Source organism: Neophocaena asiaeorientalis, unplaced genomic scaffold, assembly GCF_003031525.2.
Source record: "Neophocaena asiaeorientalis asiaeorientalis breed wild unplaced genomic scaffold, Neophocaena_asiaeorientalis_V1.1 scaffold40, whole genome shotgun sequence".
Classification (NCBI taxonomy): domain Eukaryota; kingdom Metazoa; phylum Chordata; class Mammalia; order Artiodactyla; family Phocoenidae; genus Neophocaena; species Neophocaena asiaeorientalis.
This window is the reverse complement of record NW_020185335.1, coordinates 14,062,126-14,078,943: the sequence shown is the minus strand read 5'-3', so window position 1 is coordinate 14,078,943 and position 16,818 is coordinate 14,062,126. Positions and strand designations below refer to the sequence as shown.

The window sequence follows — 16,818 nt, the reverse complement described above, 5'->3', positions numbered from 1 at the left end:
TTCATTCTTTTTTATGGCTGAATAATATTCCATTGTGTGTGTATACCATATCTTCTTTACCCATTCATCTGTCGATGGACATTCCGTGTCTTGGGTATTGTAAATGTGCTGCTATGAACATTGTGGTGCATGTATCTTTTTGAATTAGAGTTTTCATCTTTTCTGGATATATGCCCAGGAGTGGGATTGCTGGATCATATGATAGCTCTGTTTTTAGTTTTTAAGGAATCTCCATACTGTTCTGCATAGTGGCTGCACCAATTTACATTCCCACCAAGAGTGTAGGAGGGTTCCCTTTTCTCCACACCCTCTCCAGCATTTGGTATTTGTAGGCTTTTTGATGATGACCATTCTGACGGGTGTGAGATGATACCTCATTGTAGTTTTGTTTTGCATTTCCCTAATAATTAGTGATGTGGAGCATCTTTTCATGTGTCCGTTGGCCATCTGTATATCTTCTTTGGAGAAATGCTTATTCAGGTTTTCTGCCCATTTTTTAAAAAAATAAATTTATTTATTTTTGGCTTTGTTGGGTCTTCGTTGCTTTACGCGGGCTTTCTCTGAGTTGTGGCGAGCAGGGGCTACTCTTTGCTGCGGTGTGCGGGCTTCTCATTGCAGTGGCTTTCTTGTTGCGGAGCACGGGCTCTTAGGTGCACGGGCTTCAGTAGTTGTGGCGCACGGGCTCAGCAGTTGTGGCGCACGGGCTTAGTTGCTCGGCAGCATGTGGGATCTTCCCAGACCAGGGCTCGAACCTGTGTCCCCTGCATTAGCGGGTGGATTCTTAACCACTGCACCATCAGGGGAGTCCTTCTGCCCATTTTTTTGATTCGGTCGTTTGCTTTTTGGATATTAAGCCACATGAGCTGTTTGTATATTTTGGAAATTCATCCCTTATTGGTCGCACTGTTTGCAGATATTTTCTTCCACTCCATAGGTTGTCTTTTCGTTTTGTTTATGGTTTTCTGTGCTGTGTAAAAAGCTTTTAAGTTTAATTAGATCCCATTTGTTTATTTTTGTTTTTATTTCCATTATTCTAGGAGACAGATCAAAAGAATACTGCTATGATTTACGTCAAAGAGTGTTTTGCCTATGTTTTCCTCTAGGAGTTTTATAGTATCCGGTCTTACATTTAGGTCTTTAATCCATTTTGAGTTTATTTTTGTGTATGGTGTTAGAGAATGTCCTAATTTCATTCTTTTACATGTAGTTGTCCAGTTTTCCCAGCACCACTTATTTAAGAGACTGTCTTTTCTCCATTGTATATTCTTGCCTCCTGACTGTAAGTGTGTGGGTTTATTTCTGGGCCTTTCGTTCTGTTCCGTTGATCTATATTTCTATTTTTGTGCTAATACCATTACCGTTTTGATTACTGTAGTTTTGTAGTATACTCTGAAGTCAGGGAGCGTGATTCCTCCAGTTGCATTCTTCTTTCTCAAGGTTGTTTTGGCTATTGAGGGTCTTTTTTGCTTCCATACAAATTAAAAAGTGTTTTGTTCTGTTTCTGTGAAAAATGCCGTTGATAATTTGATAGGGATTGCATTGATTCTGTAGATTGCCTTGGGTAGTGTGGTCATTTTAACAATGTTAATCCTTCCAATCTGAGAACATGGTATATGTTTCCACCTGTTTGTGTCGACTTCAGTTTCTTTCATCTTGTAATTTTCAGAGGACAGGTCTTTTGCCTCCTTTGGTAGGTTTATTACTAGGTATTTTATTCTTTGTGATGAGATGGTAAATGGGATTGTTTCCTTAATTTCTCTTTCTGATATTTCATTGTTAGTGTATAGAATTGCAACAGATTTCTGTGCATTAATTTTGTATCCAGCAACTTTACCAAATTCATTCATAAGCTCTAGCAGTTTCCTGGTGGCATCTTTAGGATTTTCTATGTATAGTATCCTGTCATCTGCAGAGAGTGACAGTTTTACTTCTTTTCCAATTTGGATTCCTTTTATTTCTTTTTTGTCTCTGATTGCCATGGCTAGGACTTCCAAAACTACACTGAATAAAAGTGGTGAGAGTGGGCATCCTCGTCTTACTCCTGATCTTAGAGGAAACACTTTCAGCTTTTCACTGTTGAGAATGGTGTTGGCTGTGGGTTTGTCATCTATGGTCTTCATTATGTTGAGGTATATTCCTTCTCTGCCCACTTTGTGAAGAGTTTTTATCATAAATGGGTGTTGAATTTTGTCAAAAGCTTTTTCTGCATCTATTGAGATGATCGCGTGGTTTTTCTTCTTCAGTGTGTTAACGTGTGTGTCACAAAATGCACACATTTTAAGTGTATCGTGTGAGTGAGTGAATGGTGTTCACCACTTGAGTTTTGGTAAATGAATGAACCCCTACCAAGATACAGAACATTGCTATCGCCCCAGAAAGTGTCCTCATTCTTTTTTGGGTCAGTTCCCACCTTTACTGCCATCAAACCCTGCTATCTCCTACCTCCTGCCTTTTTTCTTGTTTTTCTCTTCTATTTTTCCCCCACCATTGATTAGTTCCACCTTCTCTGGAACTTCATTTAAGGGGACTCATAGACTCCATTTGAGCTATGGGCTTGCTTTGTTGCACGATTTTTAGTGGCTGGTCCAGGGGTTACTGAAGTTTCACAGTCTGCCTTCCTGGAGTTCATGTGGAGAGTGAGAATCTTGCAGTTGTATTGTACCCATAAGGTTTCTCTGTCCTTCATGCTGTGGTTAAATATGTATTGCTTCTATATAGGCTGTTTAGTCCTACAATATATTTTTTGCTTTAATAGGAATATATATTTTTTAAGTTAAGATAAAATATAGTCTTTTACGTTTACCCACGTATTTGCCATTTCTTACAGAAGAACCGGTTTGTTACCATATCCCTTCAGTCTGGAAATCTTTTCTTCAGCATGTTTTGGAGTGCAGGGCTGATGGCAAGAAATTCTCTGTTTTCTTTTATCCAAAAATGCTTTGTTTTGCCCTGTATTGTTAAAGGGTGTTTTCACTGGATGTAGGATTCTTTGTTGACTGTTCTTTTTCTTGTAGCTTTTAAAAGAGTTGAGACATGTCTTCTGGCCATCATTCGTTTTATGGTTCTGTATCCAAAGTGCTCTTTTCCTATGGCTGGTTTCAAGATCACCTCTGGCTTTGGTATTGGAGCAGCTTGACTGTGTTGTTTTCTTGAATTTATCTTGTTTGCTGTTCTTTGAACTTCCTGGATCTGTAAATTTATGTCTTTTACTAAATTGGGGAGATTTTCAGCCATAATTTCTCCACGGTTTTTCCTGTCTCCATCTCTCTTTCCTTCTGGGACTCTAGCTGCAGGTATGTTAAACCTTTTGATATTATTCCACAGGTCCTGGAAGCTTTGTTCTTCTTTTTTTTTTTTTTTCCCCAAAATATTTCTCTCTCTCTGTGTTTTGGATTGGACGCTTTCTGCTGATCTGACTTGAAGTTCACTGACTTTTCTGTTAATTCCAAACTGCTGTTAAGGCCATCCAGTGGATTTTTTATTTCAGAAATAGCACTTTTTGTTTTAGAATTTCCATTAAATTTTTTTTTTTGTTATTCTAGGACAATTTTTTAGAGCACTTTTAGGTTCCCAGAAAAATTGATCGTAATCACCCAAAGTCCACAGTTTACGTTAGGGCTCACTCTTGGTGGTGTATGTTTTATAGGTCTGGACAAATGTGTAATGACGTATATCCACTGTTACAGTATAACAGAGTATTTTCACTGTTATTAAAATCCTCTGTGCTCCACCCATTCATACCCGCCCCCCCACCCAACCCCTGGCCGCCACTGATCTTTTGACTGTCTCCATAGTTTTGCCTTTTCCAGATGTCACATGGTTGGGATCAGATGGGCTTCTTCACTTAGGAACATGGATTTAAGCTTCCCCCACGTCTTTTCCTGGCTGCAGAGCTCATTTCTCTACAGAGCTGGGTCATAGTTCGTTGTCTGGAAGTTCACAGTTGATTTATCCATTCACTTACTGAAGGCCATTGGTTGCTTCCTGAGTTTCCATTTTTAGAAACAGTTTCTGTTTGTCTCCTGAGATCTCCTCTTTGGTTCGTATACCATGGGCATATTTTCCCTCCCGTCCCGGAGCCTCGTTACAGCAGCCGCTTCTCGCCCCTTGCCTCGGGCCGCAGCTCCGGCTCGTCTTGTGCCTGCCCTCCTTTTCTCTCTCTGTGGGTCTCGTTTTCGTTTCTTTATGTGGCCAGTAATTGCGGATCGCTTCTTGGACTTTGTGTGTGAGGCGTTGTAGAAACTCTGGATTTTGTTCTGTCCTCCTGAAGGGTGTTGGCGCCCAGTTGCGTTTGTTTGGTGTGGTGGACCTGGCTGGGCTCCTCCCAGGCCCTCTCCGGCGTCCGCTGGCTGCTGCGGTCCGTGCAGCTGATTGGTCCTGGGGTGACCGCCAGGAGCCTGCCCTTGGTGCCCGGCTCAGGGCTCACGCGGAGCGTGGGCGGGAGTCATATGCAGGATTTGCTGCTCCACTTCCGGGCGCTGTCCTTTCGGGCTTTCCCTCTCGCTTTCCAGCTGCTGGAGTCCCCCAGCATTCGGATCTCTGGCTCTCCGGGTTGGTGAGACTTGGGGCCCTCCCTGAGCTTCAGCTGCTCTTCTCTCTGGTGCGGCCTAGGCCTGCTGCACAGGAGTTCACCCATGCACGTCTCGCTTCCAAGCTGAGACCTCCCCCTGGTTTCTCCTGTGTTTGGTTTTGTCGGTTCATTGTTTTATATGCTTTCTCCGGAGCTTATGCTTATCTGCAAAATATTGCTCTGACTACTCAGCTGTTATTGAATGGAGAACCACCTGTGTTTTGCAATCCAAGTGCTGTGGTCAGTGTAGACCATGGGTCCAAGAAGGAGTAACGCTCCCCGAGGAAGTATAGCTGAGAAGGAGTGCTTCCCGCTTGCTGGGACTCGCGTCACTGTAAAGGTGAGGCTCTGGGCAGAGGCGGAGAAATGGGCTGGCCCGGTGCCTTGAGATTAGCGTGTCCTTTGGAGACTGCACATAGATGCTTGCTGAGGTGTTCTGGCACGCAGGGTGCTGAGGAGGGTCTGGTGTGTGAAAGGGCAGGCTCAGCGCCCGTACCCGTGTGCCTCTCAGGTGCAGGGTCTGCTGCCATCTGCGGCTGGAGGCGCCTCTTGAACTTCTTGACCTGAGTGTCTTCTCTGATCACGCGTTGGGCCCTTTCCGGCCTGGTCTTTCCCTGAGCAGCTGCCTGGCCCTGAGCGGCTGAGCGGCTTGGCCGTGCTCGCAACAGGCGTCTGCTCAAGTGGCTCCCGTAGAAGTAACTCCCCAGGGCCTGTGTTACTCATGCTCTCTGGACCTTTGGTGCATCCTCGTCTTCGGCTGGGTGGCTGCTGCTCGTTTCCAGCTGCTTTGGGTGCCTGTTGTCCCCCATCCCGGATGCCCCAGTGTTCTGGACTGAACCCGTATCGTGGCTCGCACCCCGGGGAGTCAGACAGCAACCACTGGAATGTGTGCTGCTCTGCGAGGTTCATCTCTGGTGCTTGAATATTACGTCTAGAACCAAAATGGTCATTAGAGCCCAGTTTACTCATTATGACTAGACTTTGACTCACGTTCTCAAAGAAAACCCCAATATTTAAGCACACTTCTGGCCAAAATGCACACGCTAACGACATGGTGTGTAGTATGTGCACTTAATGTCAAAGGTCCTGAGGGTGAGAAGGACCGACTTCGGCCGTGATGTCCACGAGAAGAAACTCTACCTGAAACTGACATTGCCGTGCAGAAGACCGCAGCCCTGCATTTGAAGTGGTTTCCACGAGTACACCGGTCACACGCCTTACCTTTTTCCTAAAGGGAATGTATTTTACATTCAGTGTTGTCTTCAGCGTTTATTGAGATCCCACGTGGCTGTGCCTTTCGAAGTTCTGGGTTTAATAATACTCCTGCGTGACCCCTTGCGTCATTCGTGGTCCTCACCACTAACATTGCACCTTTCTTTCGACACCACTGTTTTTAATGCTCTCCTGCCCCTGCCTTAAATTTGCTGCCTGTTGTCTGTTCAGTTCTAGGAGAATACACCTAAGCTGTTGACATTGTTTAAAATAAACCTCTGAATGAGAGGCAGGCAGTGCGGCTGTCCAGACGAAGCCTGTCCTGCTACGCCCTGCGCCTCGGCCGTGTCACCAGCTGGACGATGGTGGCCCCTGCTGGGTGTCAGGCTCCGGGCGCCTTCCCCCACCGCCAGGCTCTGGTTTAACTGCCGGCTGCCGGCTGCACGGTGGCCTGGAGTTGAATTTCTGAGCTTCCCGGTGTGCACAGTGAGGCTGGCTGCGCAGTGGGGCTGCACCGCCCTGAAGGCTGCTAGGGAAGAGCGTGGCTTTCGAGCCGCTTTGCTGGAACTCATCTGGTTACGTACTTGGTACCTTGTGCTGAGATTTTTGAGTGGTAATCGTTTTCTTCTCCCTCCTTTTCTCTTTTTTAATGAGCAGAGCCCTAGGGTAAGAAATACTAAAAGCAGTGTTTTTATGTGGAAAACGGTTTTTGGTTAGCTCTGGCTTCCGCTTGCCTAAGTCAGCAAATAACTTTCACTATTAAACTGTCTATTTTCTTGTTCTGGGTTTTAGAGACACATAATCACTATTTTAGTAAAATGCTTACAAATCACTTTTCTTCTTGATTTTATGTATTTTTTTCCCATTGACTTAGAAGTATTTAACATGTTGTTCTTTCCAGTATAGAGGTGGTACTTGGAAAACACGTTGAAGATCAGGGACTCTGTTTGTAGTTGCTGGAGTTCATGCTTGTGCTTGGAGGTCCCTGGCGTTCATGAGCTTCGGCCAAGGAGGCCTTGCTGTGCACCTCTTGGAGACTCGGGGCCCCAACCCATCTGTCCCTGCTCCTGGAAGCCCTTCCTGCGGGTGTTTGCTTGGCTGACTCCCGGTCCCACGAGGCCTCAGCTCCGCCGTCCTCCCTAGACCACGGGGTTTCCTGTCCTGCGGGTCCTGCTCAGCACCTCCGACAGCTCCCAGACCGCCCCAGGCCTGGGGGTGGGCAGGCAGCCGCGCAAGGGGTGAGCAGCTGCGGTTTTAGGACTTGCTTTTGTTGGACTTTTTCATGCTGTTTGCATCTTGTAGGAAGGTGCTCTCGTTTAGACTTAGTATCTTTAACTTTTTCCCTAATTCTAATAGTTATTGTTCCTTCCAGAAAAACTGAAAAACAGAAAAGTATATTTTTAATCACTCAGATAGTAAATACTATTAAAATTATGGCGTGTTTTCTTATTTTTTCAGTGCCTGTAGTATATGTATCTACACAATTTATATATTACAAAATTCACACATCTAAGTGTGAGTGTTCTCCGTGCCTTTCATTTTCTGAAATTTTTTTTTTTTTTTTTTTTTTTTTTTTTTTTTTGTGGTACGCGGGCCTCTCACCGCTGTGGCCTCTCCCGTTGTGGAGCACAGGCTCCGGACACGCAGGCCCAGCCGCTCCGTGACACGTGGGATCCTCCCAGATCGGGGCACAAACCCGTGTCCTCTGCGTCGGCAGGCGGACTCCCAACCATTACTCCCAAAGGCTGTGTAATATTTAATCATATGGATGTAAATTTATTTATTTATTTATTTATTTGGCTGCGTTGGGTGTTCGTTGCTGTGCGTGGGGTTTCTCTAATTGTGGCAAGGGGGTGTGCGGGCTTCTCATTGTGGTGGCTTCTCTTGTTGTGGAGCACGGGCTGTATGTGTGAGGGCTTCCGTAGTTGTGGTTCGCGGGCTCTAGAGCGCAGGCTCAGTAGTTGTGGCTCACGGGCTTAGTTGCTCTGCGGCATGTGGGATCTTCCCAGACCAGGGCTCGAACCTGTGTCCCCTGCATTGGCAGGTGGATTCTTAACCACTGCGCCACCAGGGAAGCCCCTGGATGTAAATTTATTTACGTACTTAAATACTAATCTTGCTGGATATTTATGTCATTTTTTTTCTTTTTCGGCCGTGCTGCACGGCTTGCGGGGTCTTAGTTTACCAGGGATTGAACCCACACCCTCAGCGGTGAAAGCTCGAAGTCCTGACCCCTGGACTGCCAGGGAATTCCCTATTTTTGTCCTTCTAAAGCTAAGATGTACCTTCTTGCACACAAAGCTTTGTATCGCTGGCTATATTCTTAGGATAGATTCCTCCCAGCGGGACTAGTGGGTCCAGAGGGACAGATGTAAGAAAAGTCTGTTACGTGCACCTAATTGCTGTTGGGACACTTGCACCGATTTGCACTTGCTGGTTGGGGGTGAGATTGCTCGCCTGTGACATGTGAGCATTGCTCGTAAGGGCATTTGTCTACCTGTAGTTGCAGTGCGCTGATCGCTTGTCACGGAAGAGTCCATCTGTAGGTGGAGTGTCTATTTAGAGGGGGAGGCAGCCCCCAGATTCCAGGGACGGGGATGTGGAAACCGTGGGGCTCCCTGGACCTGGACCCTGGGCGTGGTCAGCAGTGCAGCTTTGCGTGCTGTACTCGGGGTGCGGACAGTGGGGTCGAGCACAGACCCTGCCCCCGGATTCGAGGTCGCCCAGGGGAGCTTCTCTGCGGGACCTCGTGGGCATGTGTCGCCTCCACGTGTCCTCACAGTGCCGTGTGTTGGCACTTGAGCCTGTGTAATGGCCTTCATGGCTGGCCGGCACGTGCAATGGTCATAGCGCCGCTAACATCTCACTGGATCCTGGCTGTTTTTCCAGCACACTTAGCTACTTTAAGTGCTTTTCATTTAATTCTCACAAAAACCCTACGAGCTAGGTGCAGTGGAGGAAGCTGAACGTTGCCAGACGAAGTTTTGGCCATGGTGGCATGTTCAGCAGGCTGCAGCCGCAGCTGTGGAGCCGGAGCCGTGCACGAGATGGGGTCGAGGGGCTCCCGGCTGAGGGCACAGCTGGGGCAAAGGCCTCCCGGCCATCGGTCCCACCCGCGGTGGCCGCAGTGGATGGAGCGGAGGGGAGCCGTGGGGGTTGTCAGGGCCGTGACAGGAGCCAGACCCCGTGGGCCATAGGAGAGGCCGGCTGTGAAGGTGAAACGGGAGGTGAGCTGGCCGGCAAGCACGTCGGGCGTCGTTTAGAAATAGAGCCGGCTGCTTGCAGGAAAAGGGACTTTGAGCCTAATGGGAAACATCCGTCCAGGTTGAGCTGGGCTCTGTCATTGGAGAGCATCTTCTCAGCGCCTTCCCAGCAGCAGCAGAAGGCGACACTGGGAACCGAGCGAGTCTTTATTCTCGTGTCCACCAAGCTGCTGACTGGGCCCTGCTTGTGAGCCTGAGTCAGAGAGCACTTGAGCTGAACTGCATAGGTCACGTGGGGCAAATTAACTTGACCAGAAATAACCCCAAACAGCATTTCTGGGAAATGCAAGTGAAGACAGCTTTCAATGTAAACAAAGGAGCAAAGGAAAGATAAAGGCTTGGTTGGAAAAAGTGAACATTTGGAAGAGTAGGAGGAAATGCTTTGCGGAAAAAGTACCAAGGAAAACAAATATTTTTTTTCCAGTAGTTACAGTTTTAAAGAGTTTTCTTTCATGTATTTATGTCAGATGCAGTGCCTACATTTCGATGGGGAACTCACAGATTTTTCCCTTTCTGTTCGTAGCCACGGCACATTGACCTACACCCCGTAGCTTTTCCTGTGAATCCAGGGAAGGAGCTCGTTGTTCTCCTCTGGGGACAGTCAGACATCTGGACCTGGGGCCCTGGGAGCTTCACGCACAAAACAAAAGAACCACCCCAGTGTCCCGGCCGCAGTCCAGAAGTCCTGGTTGGTTTGGCGGGGTGTCGGCCTGCATTCTTTTAGTGCCCTGGGGTTCCCCGTGCAGTCAGGGCTGAGAACCCCGTGTGGGTCTGCTTCCCCTGCTTCACAAGCTGCGTTCTCCAACCACAGTGTTAACCAGAGGGACTGGAGGGCACTTGGTCCACTCTTGCATCCACCTCCCCACAGGCTGAGTCTGGAGGATGGCGTTCTGCTCTTGCCGTTTGGGCTGTTGCAGGGTGGGCAGGGGCATGTGTGTCTCTGCTTGGGGCGGAGAGGTTCCTCACTGGCCAGCAGGCCCAGTGTTTCCGTTGTCGGTTGTTGAGACAGCTCAGCCTCTCTCTTCTTAGGACCAGGACCTAGAATTACTTGCCGGGGCAGCTAAGAGAACACAGGGGTTCCTAGGAGTCAGGTCAGATGCGGGGAGTCTGCTGCCGTTACGTTCAGTGTGTAGCTGAAAATAGTAACCTCCTGAGTTGTTTCCCAAAGTAATATTTACTGTTTGCAATTTAAAATCTTGCTCTTTGAGTAATTACTTGTACCTGTTAGTGCTATTATCTTATTTAATAGGAGAGAAGTTCATTTCTGGAATACTCTGACCATTGGATGATGAAAGAAACTTTGCCACACCTAAGGAAATAATCCAATTTAGTTAAATTATAAATATAAGTAACTGAAAAATGTAGCTGTCTTGATAACATCTTGGTAAATGTTATCAAATGAATTGACCTTTTGGAGGAATACTGGGTGGGGAGGAGTTCTTTCCTCGAGCTACATAAACTTGCAGACTAACCAGACCTGCGGTGAGTTGCTGTCCTTGCGTGCGGTCCTTGCGGTTCCCCGTGCACAGCAGGAGGCCTTCCTGGCCAGAGGCTGGCAGGTAGAGCAGGCGGAGCTTGTTGTGGGCAGCCTGTGGTGTCACTGCGGCTCCGTCTGTGAAGGGTTGGGTGTCCTGTCTCCGAGATGGCATGTACCGTCCTGCCCTGCAGGAGTGGTGCCACCTCCGCCTGCTCCACGCCCTCTGCCTCTGCCTGATGCCCCGGGCCCGGGCTTTACACAGCAGGGCATGAGGATGTGCTGCCGCCCACCTGCTGTCCAGGTAACAAGGAGAACCAGGGACAGTGAAGGCCAGAGAGCTTCCTGACACGGGTCAGGGTTGGGACCAGAAGGCATGCTCCACTTTTTCCCAGATCTTCTCCTTTGTTGTGTATGTAGCATGGTGTTTCTCCACCTTTTTTAAAAAAATTCATTCGTTCATTCATTCATTCATTTTTGGCTGCGTTGGTTCTTCGTTGCTGGGCGTGGGCTTTCTCTAGTTGCGGCGAGCGGAGGCTACTCCTTCGTTGCGGCGCGCGGCCTTCTCATTGAGGTGGCTTTTCTTGTTGTGGAGCACGGGCTCTAGCACACGGGCTTCAGTAGTTGTGGCACGTGGGCTCAGTCGTTGTGGCTCACGGGCTCTAGAGCGCAGGCTCAGTAGTTGTGGCGCACGGGCTTAGTTGCTCCACGGCATGTGGGATCTTCCCGGACCAGGGCTTGAACCCGTGTCCCCTTGCATTGGCAGGCGGATTCTTAACCACTGCAGCACCAGGGAAGCCCCTCTCCACCTTTTAAAACTCACCTCTCTTGATAAACTTTAAAATTTTAATTTTTCTCTACTGTCCTTTGAAATTTTGATGTACATTAAATTGTGAATATAAAGACGTTAAAGCATTGGTCATTTTTATTCTTCTAAATCCTACAAGTAGTAAATATATTTGGCTATAAAATTTTCAAATACTGGTCATTATTATGGGGAAAAAAAGAAAGTTATTGCACCCTCCCCACCCTGCCCAAGAAAGCCTCCTCTCATGTCTTGAAATCACTTACGGTTACGAGTTTGCCGTATCCTTCCGGGCCCTGACTGTTTATTTACACATGGACACGTTCACTGTAACCCTAAGACGGGAGGGGGCAGGGAACACTCCTTCTGGCTTGTTTTGGACACTTGGTCTAGGTGAGCTTTCCTTATCGTGCAGAGTGGGGATCTGTGGGCAGCAGTCCTTTATTTATTGGGTCTCTATCAGTAGCTGTTTAAGGTGTTTTCAGTATCTTACTATTACAAATGCTGCAGTGAGCGTCCCGCCCCACATCTTTCTCACGTGTAAGTACTTCGTATGACAGAGTCCCAGAAATGGAATTGTAATTTTAGAATCTGCTTTTTAGAAAGGTACCCCCCCAAATAGATCAAGTTGTATTCTGTTCTTTACTGGGTTTTTTGTAGAGCATTTTATTATTTTTTTTTCAAGATTTATAGAAGGACTGTATTAAGTCCTGCTGTGTAATTAATTTTATAGGAAATTCTATGATTTGAAGAAATAAAAAAATCAGGTTTTGCCTCACATATAGGTATATGATTCCTGATGGTTTGGTTAACAGTTTCTATCCAGTGAGTGAACCAACCACTGGCACAAGACATGAACTTCCACGTTTGCTCAAACTGGGGATGTTTTTAAATTTCAGTGGTGAGGAGCGGGTTGGTGAAATTTTTGTCTTCTGCTGGACGTGCTTTCTAGTTGCACTAGTAATACACATTTTATAGAAAAGTTTGAAGATACAATAAACTTAAATGTCTTTTAAATAAAAATGGAAATCATTCCATATGAACTACATGGAAGAAAATAAGATGTTTCTATTTTTGTCCCCTGAGGTCACTCCCAGGACGGAGACCCCCGTCAGCAGTGTCGGTAACAGCTTGGAGAACGCCCTGCACACATCCGCGCATTCCACGGAGGAGTCGCTGCCCAAGAGGCCTGGAGGGAAGCACTCCAGAGGTGAGCGCTTGGTCTGCAGGGTCAGAGGGGAGCAGCATCGGATGTAGGGGGAGACGTTCGCAGTGGCGTTTGGTTAGGTACGCTCAGATCTTTGGGGATGCTAGTCTTCGTAAGATGTACTGTGTTTCTAAATTCTGCAAGTTACACACGAGTGGATCTCGGCCGTAAACATCTCACATCTTGATGTTTATGAGGGGGAAGTGAGAGTTGTTGGGTCTCTCCCCGCCCCACAGCGCAGTGGGTCCTGAATCGTAGGGCAGCGCCGTCCTGTAGCGCTCTGTGTAGTAACGGTGTGTTCTCTCTGCACTGAGGCGGTTCCCACCAGCCGCACGTGCCTTCCGAGCCTGGAGAACGTGGCTCACGCGAGTAGGGGCCTGAACTTCTAGATTTATTTCATGCAGTTGCACTAGCTCAGTGTGGACAGTGCGCCTCTGGAGACGGCAGGGCACGTCTGGGAGGAGGCCGAGCTCCCTGGTTCTTGAAGGTCTGGCTTTGTGCAGCCACACTAGACAGAGTCGGGCTGGCTGTCCCCCGGCCAGCTGTGCGGGGTTTGGGGTCTCGCTGGGGAGAGACAGGGCTCTCTGGGCCTCCTGGTCTAGAACCGGGCGCGGGTGCCTGGAAACGCGCTCGGTGTGTATAGGGGGGAAGATCGCGCTCCTAGCAGCCCTGGGAGCGCGTGGTCGGCTCACCTCTGGCTCAGCTGGAGGGTCAGTCTTTCTGAAGACACAGCAGGACCTCAGTTTCCGGGTGGGTGGTTGTCACTCACTCGCTCCGAAGGACTTCTTCCTTGCATGTGTCGCCCAGGGAGGAGCGCCTCCCGATGGGGCGTTGCTTCCTTCGTCCCCAGCCCATCCCCGCACCTTTGGAGCCTGTGTCCTACACCCTCGCAGTCTTAAGGGGAAGGCCTTTCCTTCACCATTGTGCTTTTTCCTGTAGGCACGATTGTCAAGACCCCCTCGTTCCTGTTTTTTAACATAATTGCCAGTTGAATGGCTGTGTCTGTCACTCTCTTGCCGATGTGCCTGGGTGCGGGAAGGCAGATCTGTGGTAGGACCGTTATTGTCTGCTCTCAGACGTCATAATCCTTAGAGAATAGGCAGACCTTGCTAATTATCTATGGTATTCTCCAGCCAGTGGTCGTGGGGATGATGGTCTCCTCCGCCCAGAAATTGACCAGCAGGTAAACCCGGTTTTGTCGTTCGCACTTTCCCCGGTGCCCTGTTACTGCTCTGAAGCCACTCTGAGTGTTATTAAAGTTTTCTTGCTGTCTTTTCTGTATCCCACTTCTGTTGTGGGTTGTCTCTGCTTCTTAGAAGTTTTCAGTGACACAATTTAGCTTGTAAAGAGGTCAGATTTTTGTATTTCTTCAGTACTGAAGCTCAGGGGACAGCAGTAAGGACAATCTGAAACCCTGACTGCTCTTGTCAGGTGGTGTCCAAGCTCGTTACATACATTAACTCATCTGATCTTCCTAAGAACCTGTGGGGCTCAGGTATAAGCTGGTTCGTTCTAACAACAGTCCCCATTTCACAGACGGGAGAACTGAGTCACAGATAAGCAGTGTTCCTAAGATAAGCTGGGATCCCAACACTTGTGTTAGAAGAGAGTAGAAAAGGAAACTCAAGTACACATGAAGTGAAAGCATTACCTTTTTCTCTGTACTATTGATTGTGAAGATTTTCAGGTACAGCCTTCCTCGGGAAGCCGCTTGGAGTTTGTGGAAGCCCGCCAGGTGATGCCGCAGTCCCACAGAGCACGTTTTGTTCAGGGATTAAATAACTGCGCCCAAGGTCACGGAGCTGGAAAGTGTCACGTTTCAGACAGCCTGTCTGACTGCAGAGCCCCTTGGCTTCCCTGGCCCTGCCGAGTGGGTTGTGGGTCTGTCCTGTCTGCCCTGGCCTCCTGTCACCCGTCTCCGCCACGGCACAGCTTCGTCCAGCACAGGTGCCGTCATCCCTGGGCCTTGACCACCGTGTCGCTCTGCCCGCCGGGCCCTTCCCTTTGAGGTCTAGCCCCACAGCACTGCTGTGAACTTTTCCTTTTTCCGTCACTTACGGCTGCTCCTGTGTCTCGTGCGTGCTAAGGCTGAGTAAAACGTTTGCCTGATACATAAACAAGTGAGTTCCTCAGGCCCCTAGGTTCAGGCGCCACATCACTAACCATTCCAGTGGAGTGCGCGTTCATTCCCTACTTCTGCTGCTTTAGAAATACGTTCTATCAGCTTTATGTTTTCTGGATCATGTACTGCTTTTGTTTCCATATTTCTGGAGAACTAACAAATCAAATTAATGCAAGGTAGCTAGATGATAAAAAAATCAAAGAAAAATAAATTACAGAGTTCTTAAATATACCATGACCTAAAAAGATATAGGAAAGAGGATCAGTTTAATCAGCATAGTAGTGTATGTTTGAATTTTAAGGACAGTTAAAAGAAGCAGTGTTTTTAAAAAATTATTCCCATCAATACAGACAACTAAATGAAAGTGAGAAAGTAACTTGATATTTTAGGGACGTCATTATTCACCTGAGACTTTTGAGAATACAGGTTTTCAAGTTTTAGGTAAAAACTAGATTTCAGTAATAACGATTGTAAAGCTGGAGGCATCTCAAATATTAGTCTGGTTTAGTGTCTTTAAGTATGAAGACACTGAGTACTGTTGTATAGAACTCGAGAGAAGACGGTGTTGTGCTGGAACATGACTGTTTCCATCTTTGCCTTTCCTCATGAATAATACCCTCTTTACTGTGCTTTCTTTTGGCACAGTTTTGGTCATTTTTGGTTTCTTGTTATTGAGTGTACAGAATTAAGCTATTTCATAAAGATACTTTGAAATCAAGTAAAACACATAATTGGCAGAAAACTACCAACCACCCGGTTTTTTCTAGAAGACTTTAGGGAAAATGTTCCAAAAGGGGGCCGCATTCTTGGGACATATTAAAGCCATCATCTCTAGGTGTCGTGTTCTCTCGGTGTGAGGTGGCCGGCCATCAGCTCCTGTAGATCGTTTGAAGGCCCTTGGTGGCCCTTAGGCTGTGGCGGTTTTAGCAGGAGCTCCCCGGGCTGAGGTCCGGGGAGTGGTTTTCTGGTCCATCTGTGACTCCGCCAGACCCCGCTCAGGCCTTTGGGGATGCTTGCCTGGGCTGTCACTGCGGGGCCTTTTACAGTCTCTTCTGCGCACATCTCCCTCCCTCCCTCCATTTTCAGTTACGTTAGTGTTCTGGTTTTTAAATTAGGCATTGATCCAATTATAAAATTATAATTATATAAATGGTGGTTCAGTGCAATTACACATCTTAGTGTGCTCTAACTTGTAAGATTTGAGGAGAATTCCTAGTGTACGTCGTGAATAAGAAAAGAAGAAAGGTTTGAACACACGAAATGTTAAAAGCAGACAGCACACCACCTTGCTCTTTGCATCTCTACGTGAGAGCAGGCTGGTGGCCTCGAGTCCCGGGTTCCCAGCCCTGGGTGCCCTGCCCTGAGCCTCTGCACAGTCTGGAGCCCAGCGAGGCTCACGTCCTTCCCAGCCCCCTAGCGTTCTTCCCATCGTGCCCGTTCGGGCTCGGGGTCTTTCCAGTTGGTGCTAATCCTGTCTTCGGATGTGTTCTCTCCCTGCAGGTGATGGTTTGGTATCTAGCCCCCCAAGTTGACACAAGTTTGCTGGCCCTTTTCAGAAAGTACTGAGACTTCGTGTGTGACAGATGACACAGTCTGCAGGGCTCACGAGGGTGGTGGGAGGGAGGGAGGCCGCATTATCTACCAGTAGACTTTAAGTGGGTCGTCAACAAATTTATATGCGTGTAGGTAAACACTCTAAAATTATGAAACCGCATTACAGAAATTTGGCAGGGAAACTACCCATAATTCCACAACCAAACACAATTAACCGTATCTTTTTTTTTTTTTTTTTTTTTTTTTTCCATTACGTGGGCCTCTCACTGTTGTGGCCTCTCCCATTGCGGAGCACAGGCTCCGGACACGCAGGCCCAGTGGCCATGGCTCACGGGCCCAGCCGCTCCGCGGCATGTGGGATCCTCCCGGACCGGGGCACGAACCCGCGTCCCCTGCATCGGCAGGCGGACTCTCAACCACTGCGCCACCAGGGAAGCCCAACCCTATCATTTTTGATAATTTATTTTTAGTCTTTCTTTAACATTTTAAACAACAACTATAGTCGTGTTATACATACAGTTTATAATTTTTCAGGTAATATTATAAGCATTTTTCATGTTTTTATTTTTATAAACATAGTCTTTAATAGTTCCAAAATCGAGAGTATGCTT

General features: G+C 47.7%; 1 protein-coding gene across 1 annotated transcript in view; it reads left to right on the top strand.

Moving 5' to 3' along the window:
• The window catches only part of ZCCHC14 (zinc finger CCHC-type containing 14), a 61,195-nt gene that overhangs the window by 12,899 nt on the left and 31,478 nt on the right, over nucleotides 1-16,818 (top strand). The window contains 1 exon segment of the mRNA XM_024735555.1: nucleotides 12,411-12,534. Coding sequence (XP_024591323.1) covers nucleotides 12,411-12,534 — 124 coding nt within the window.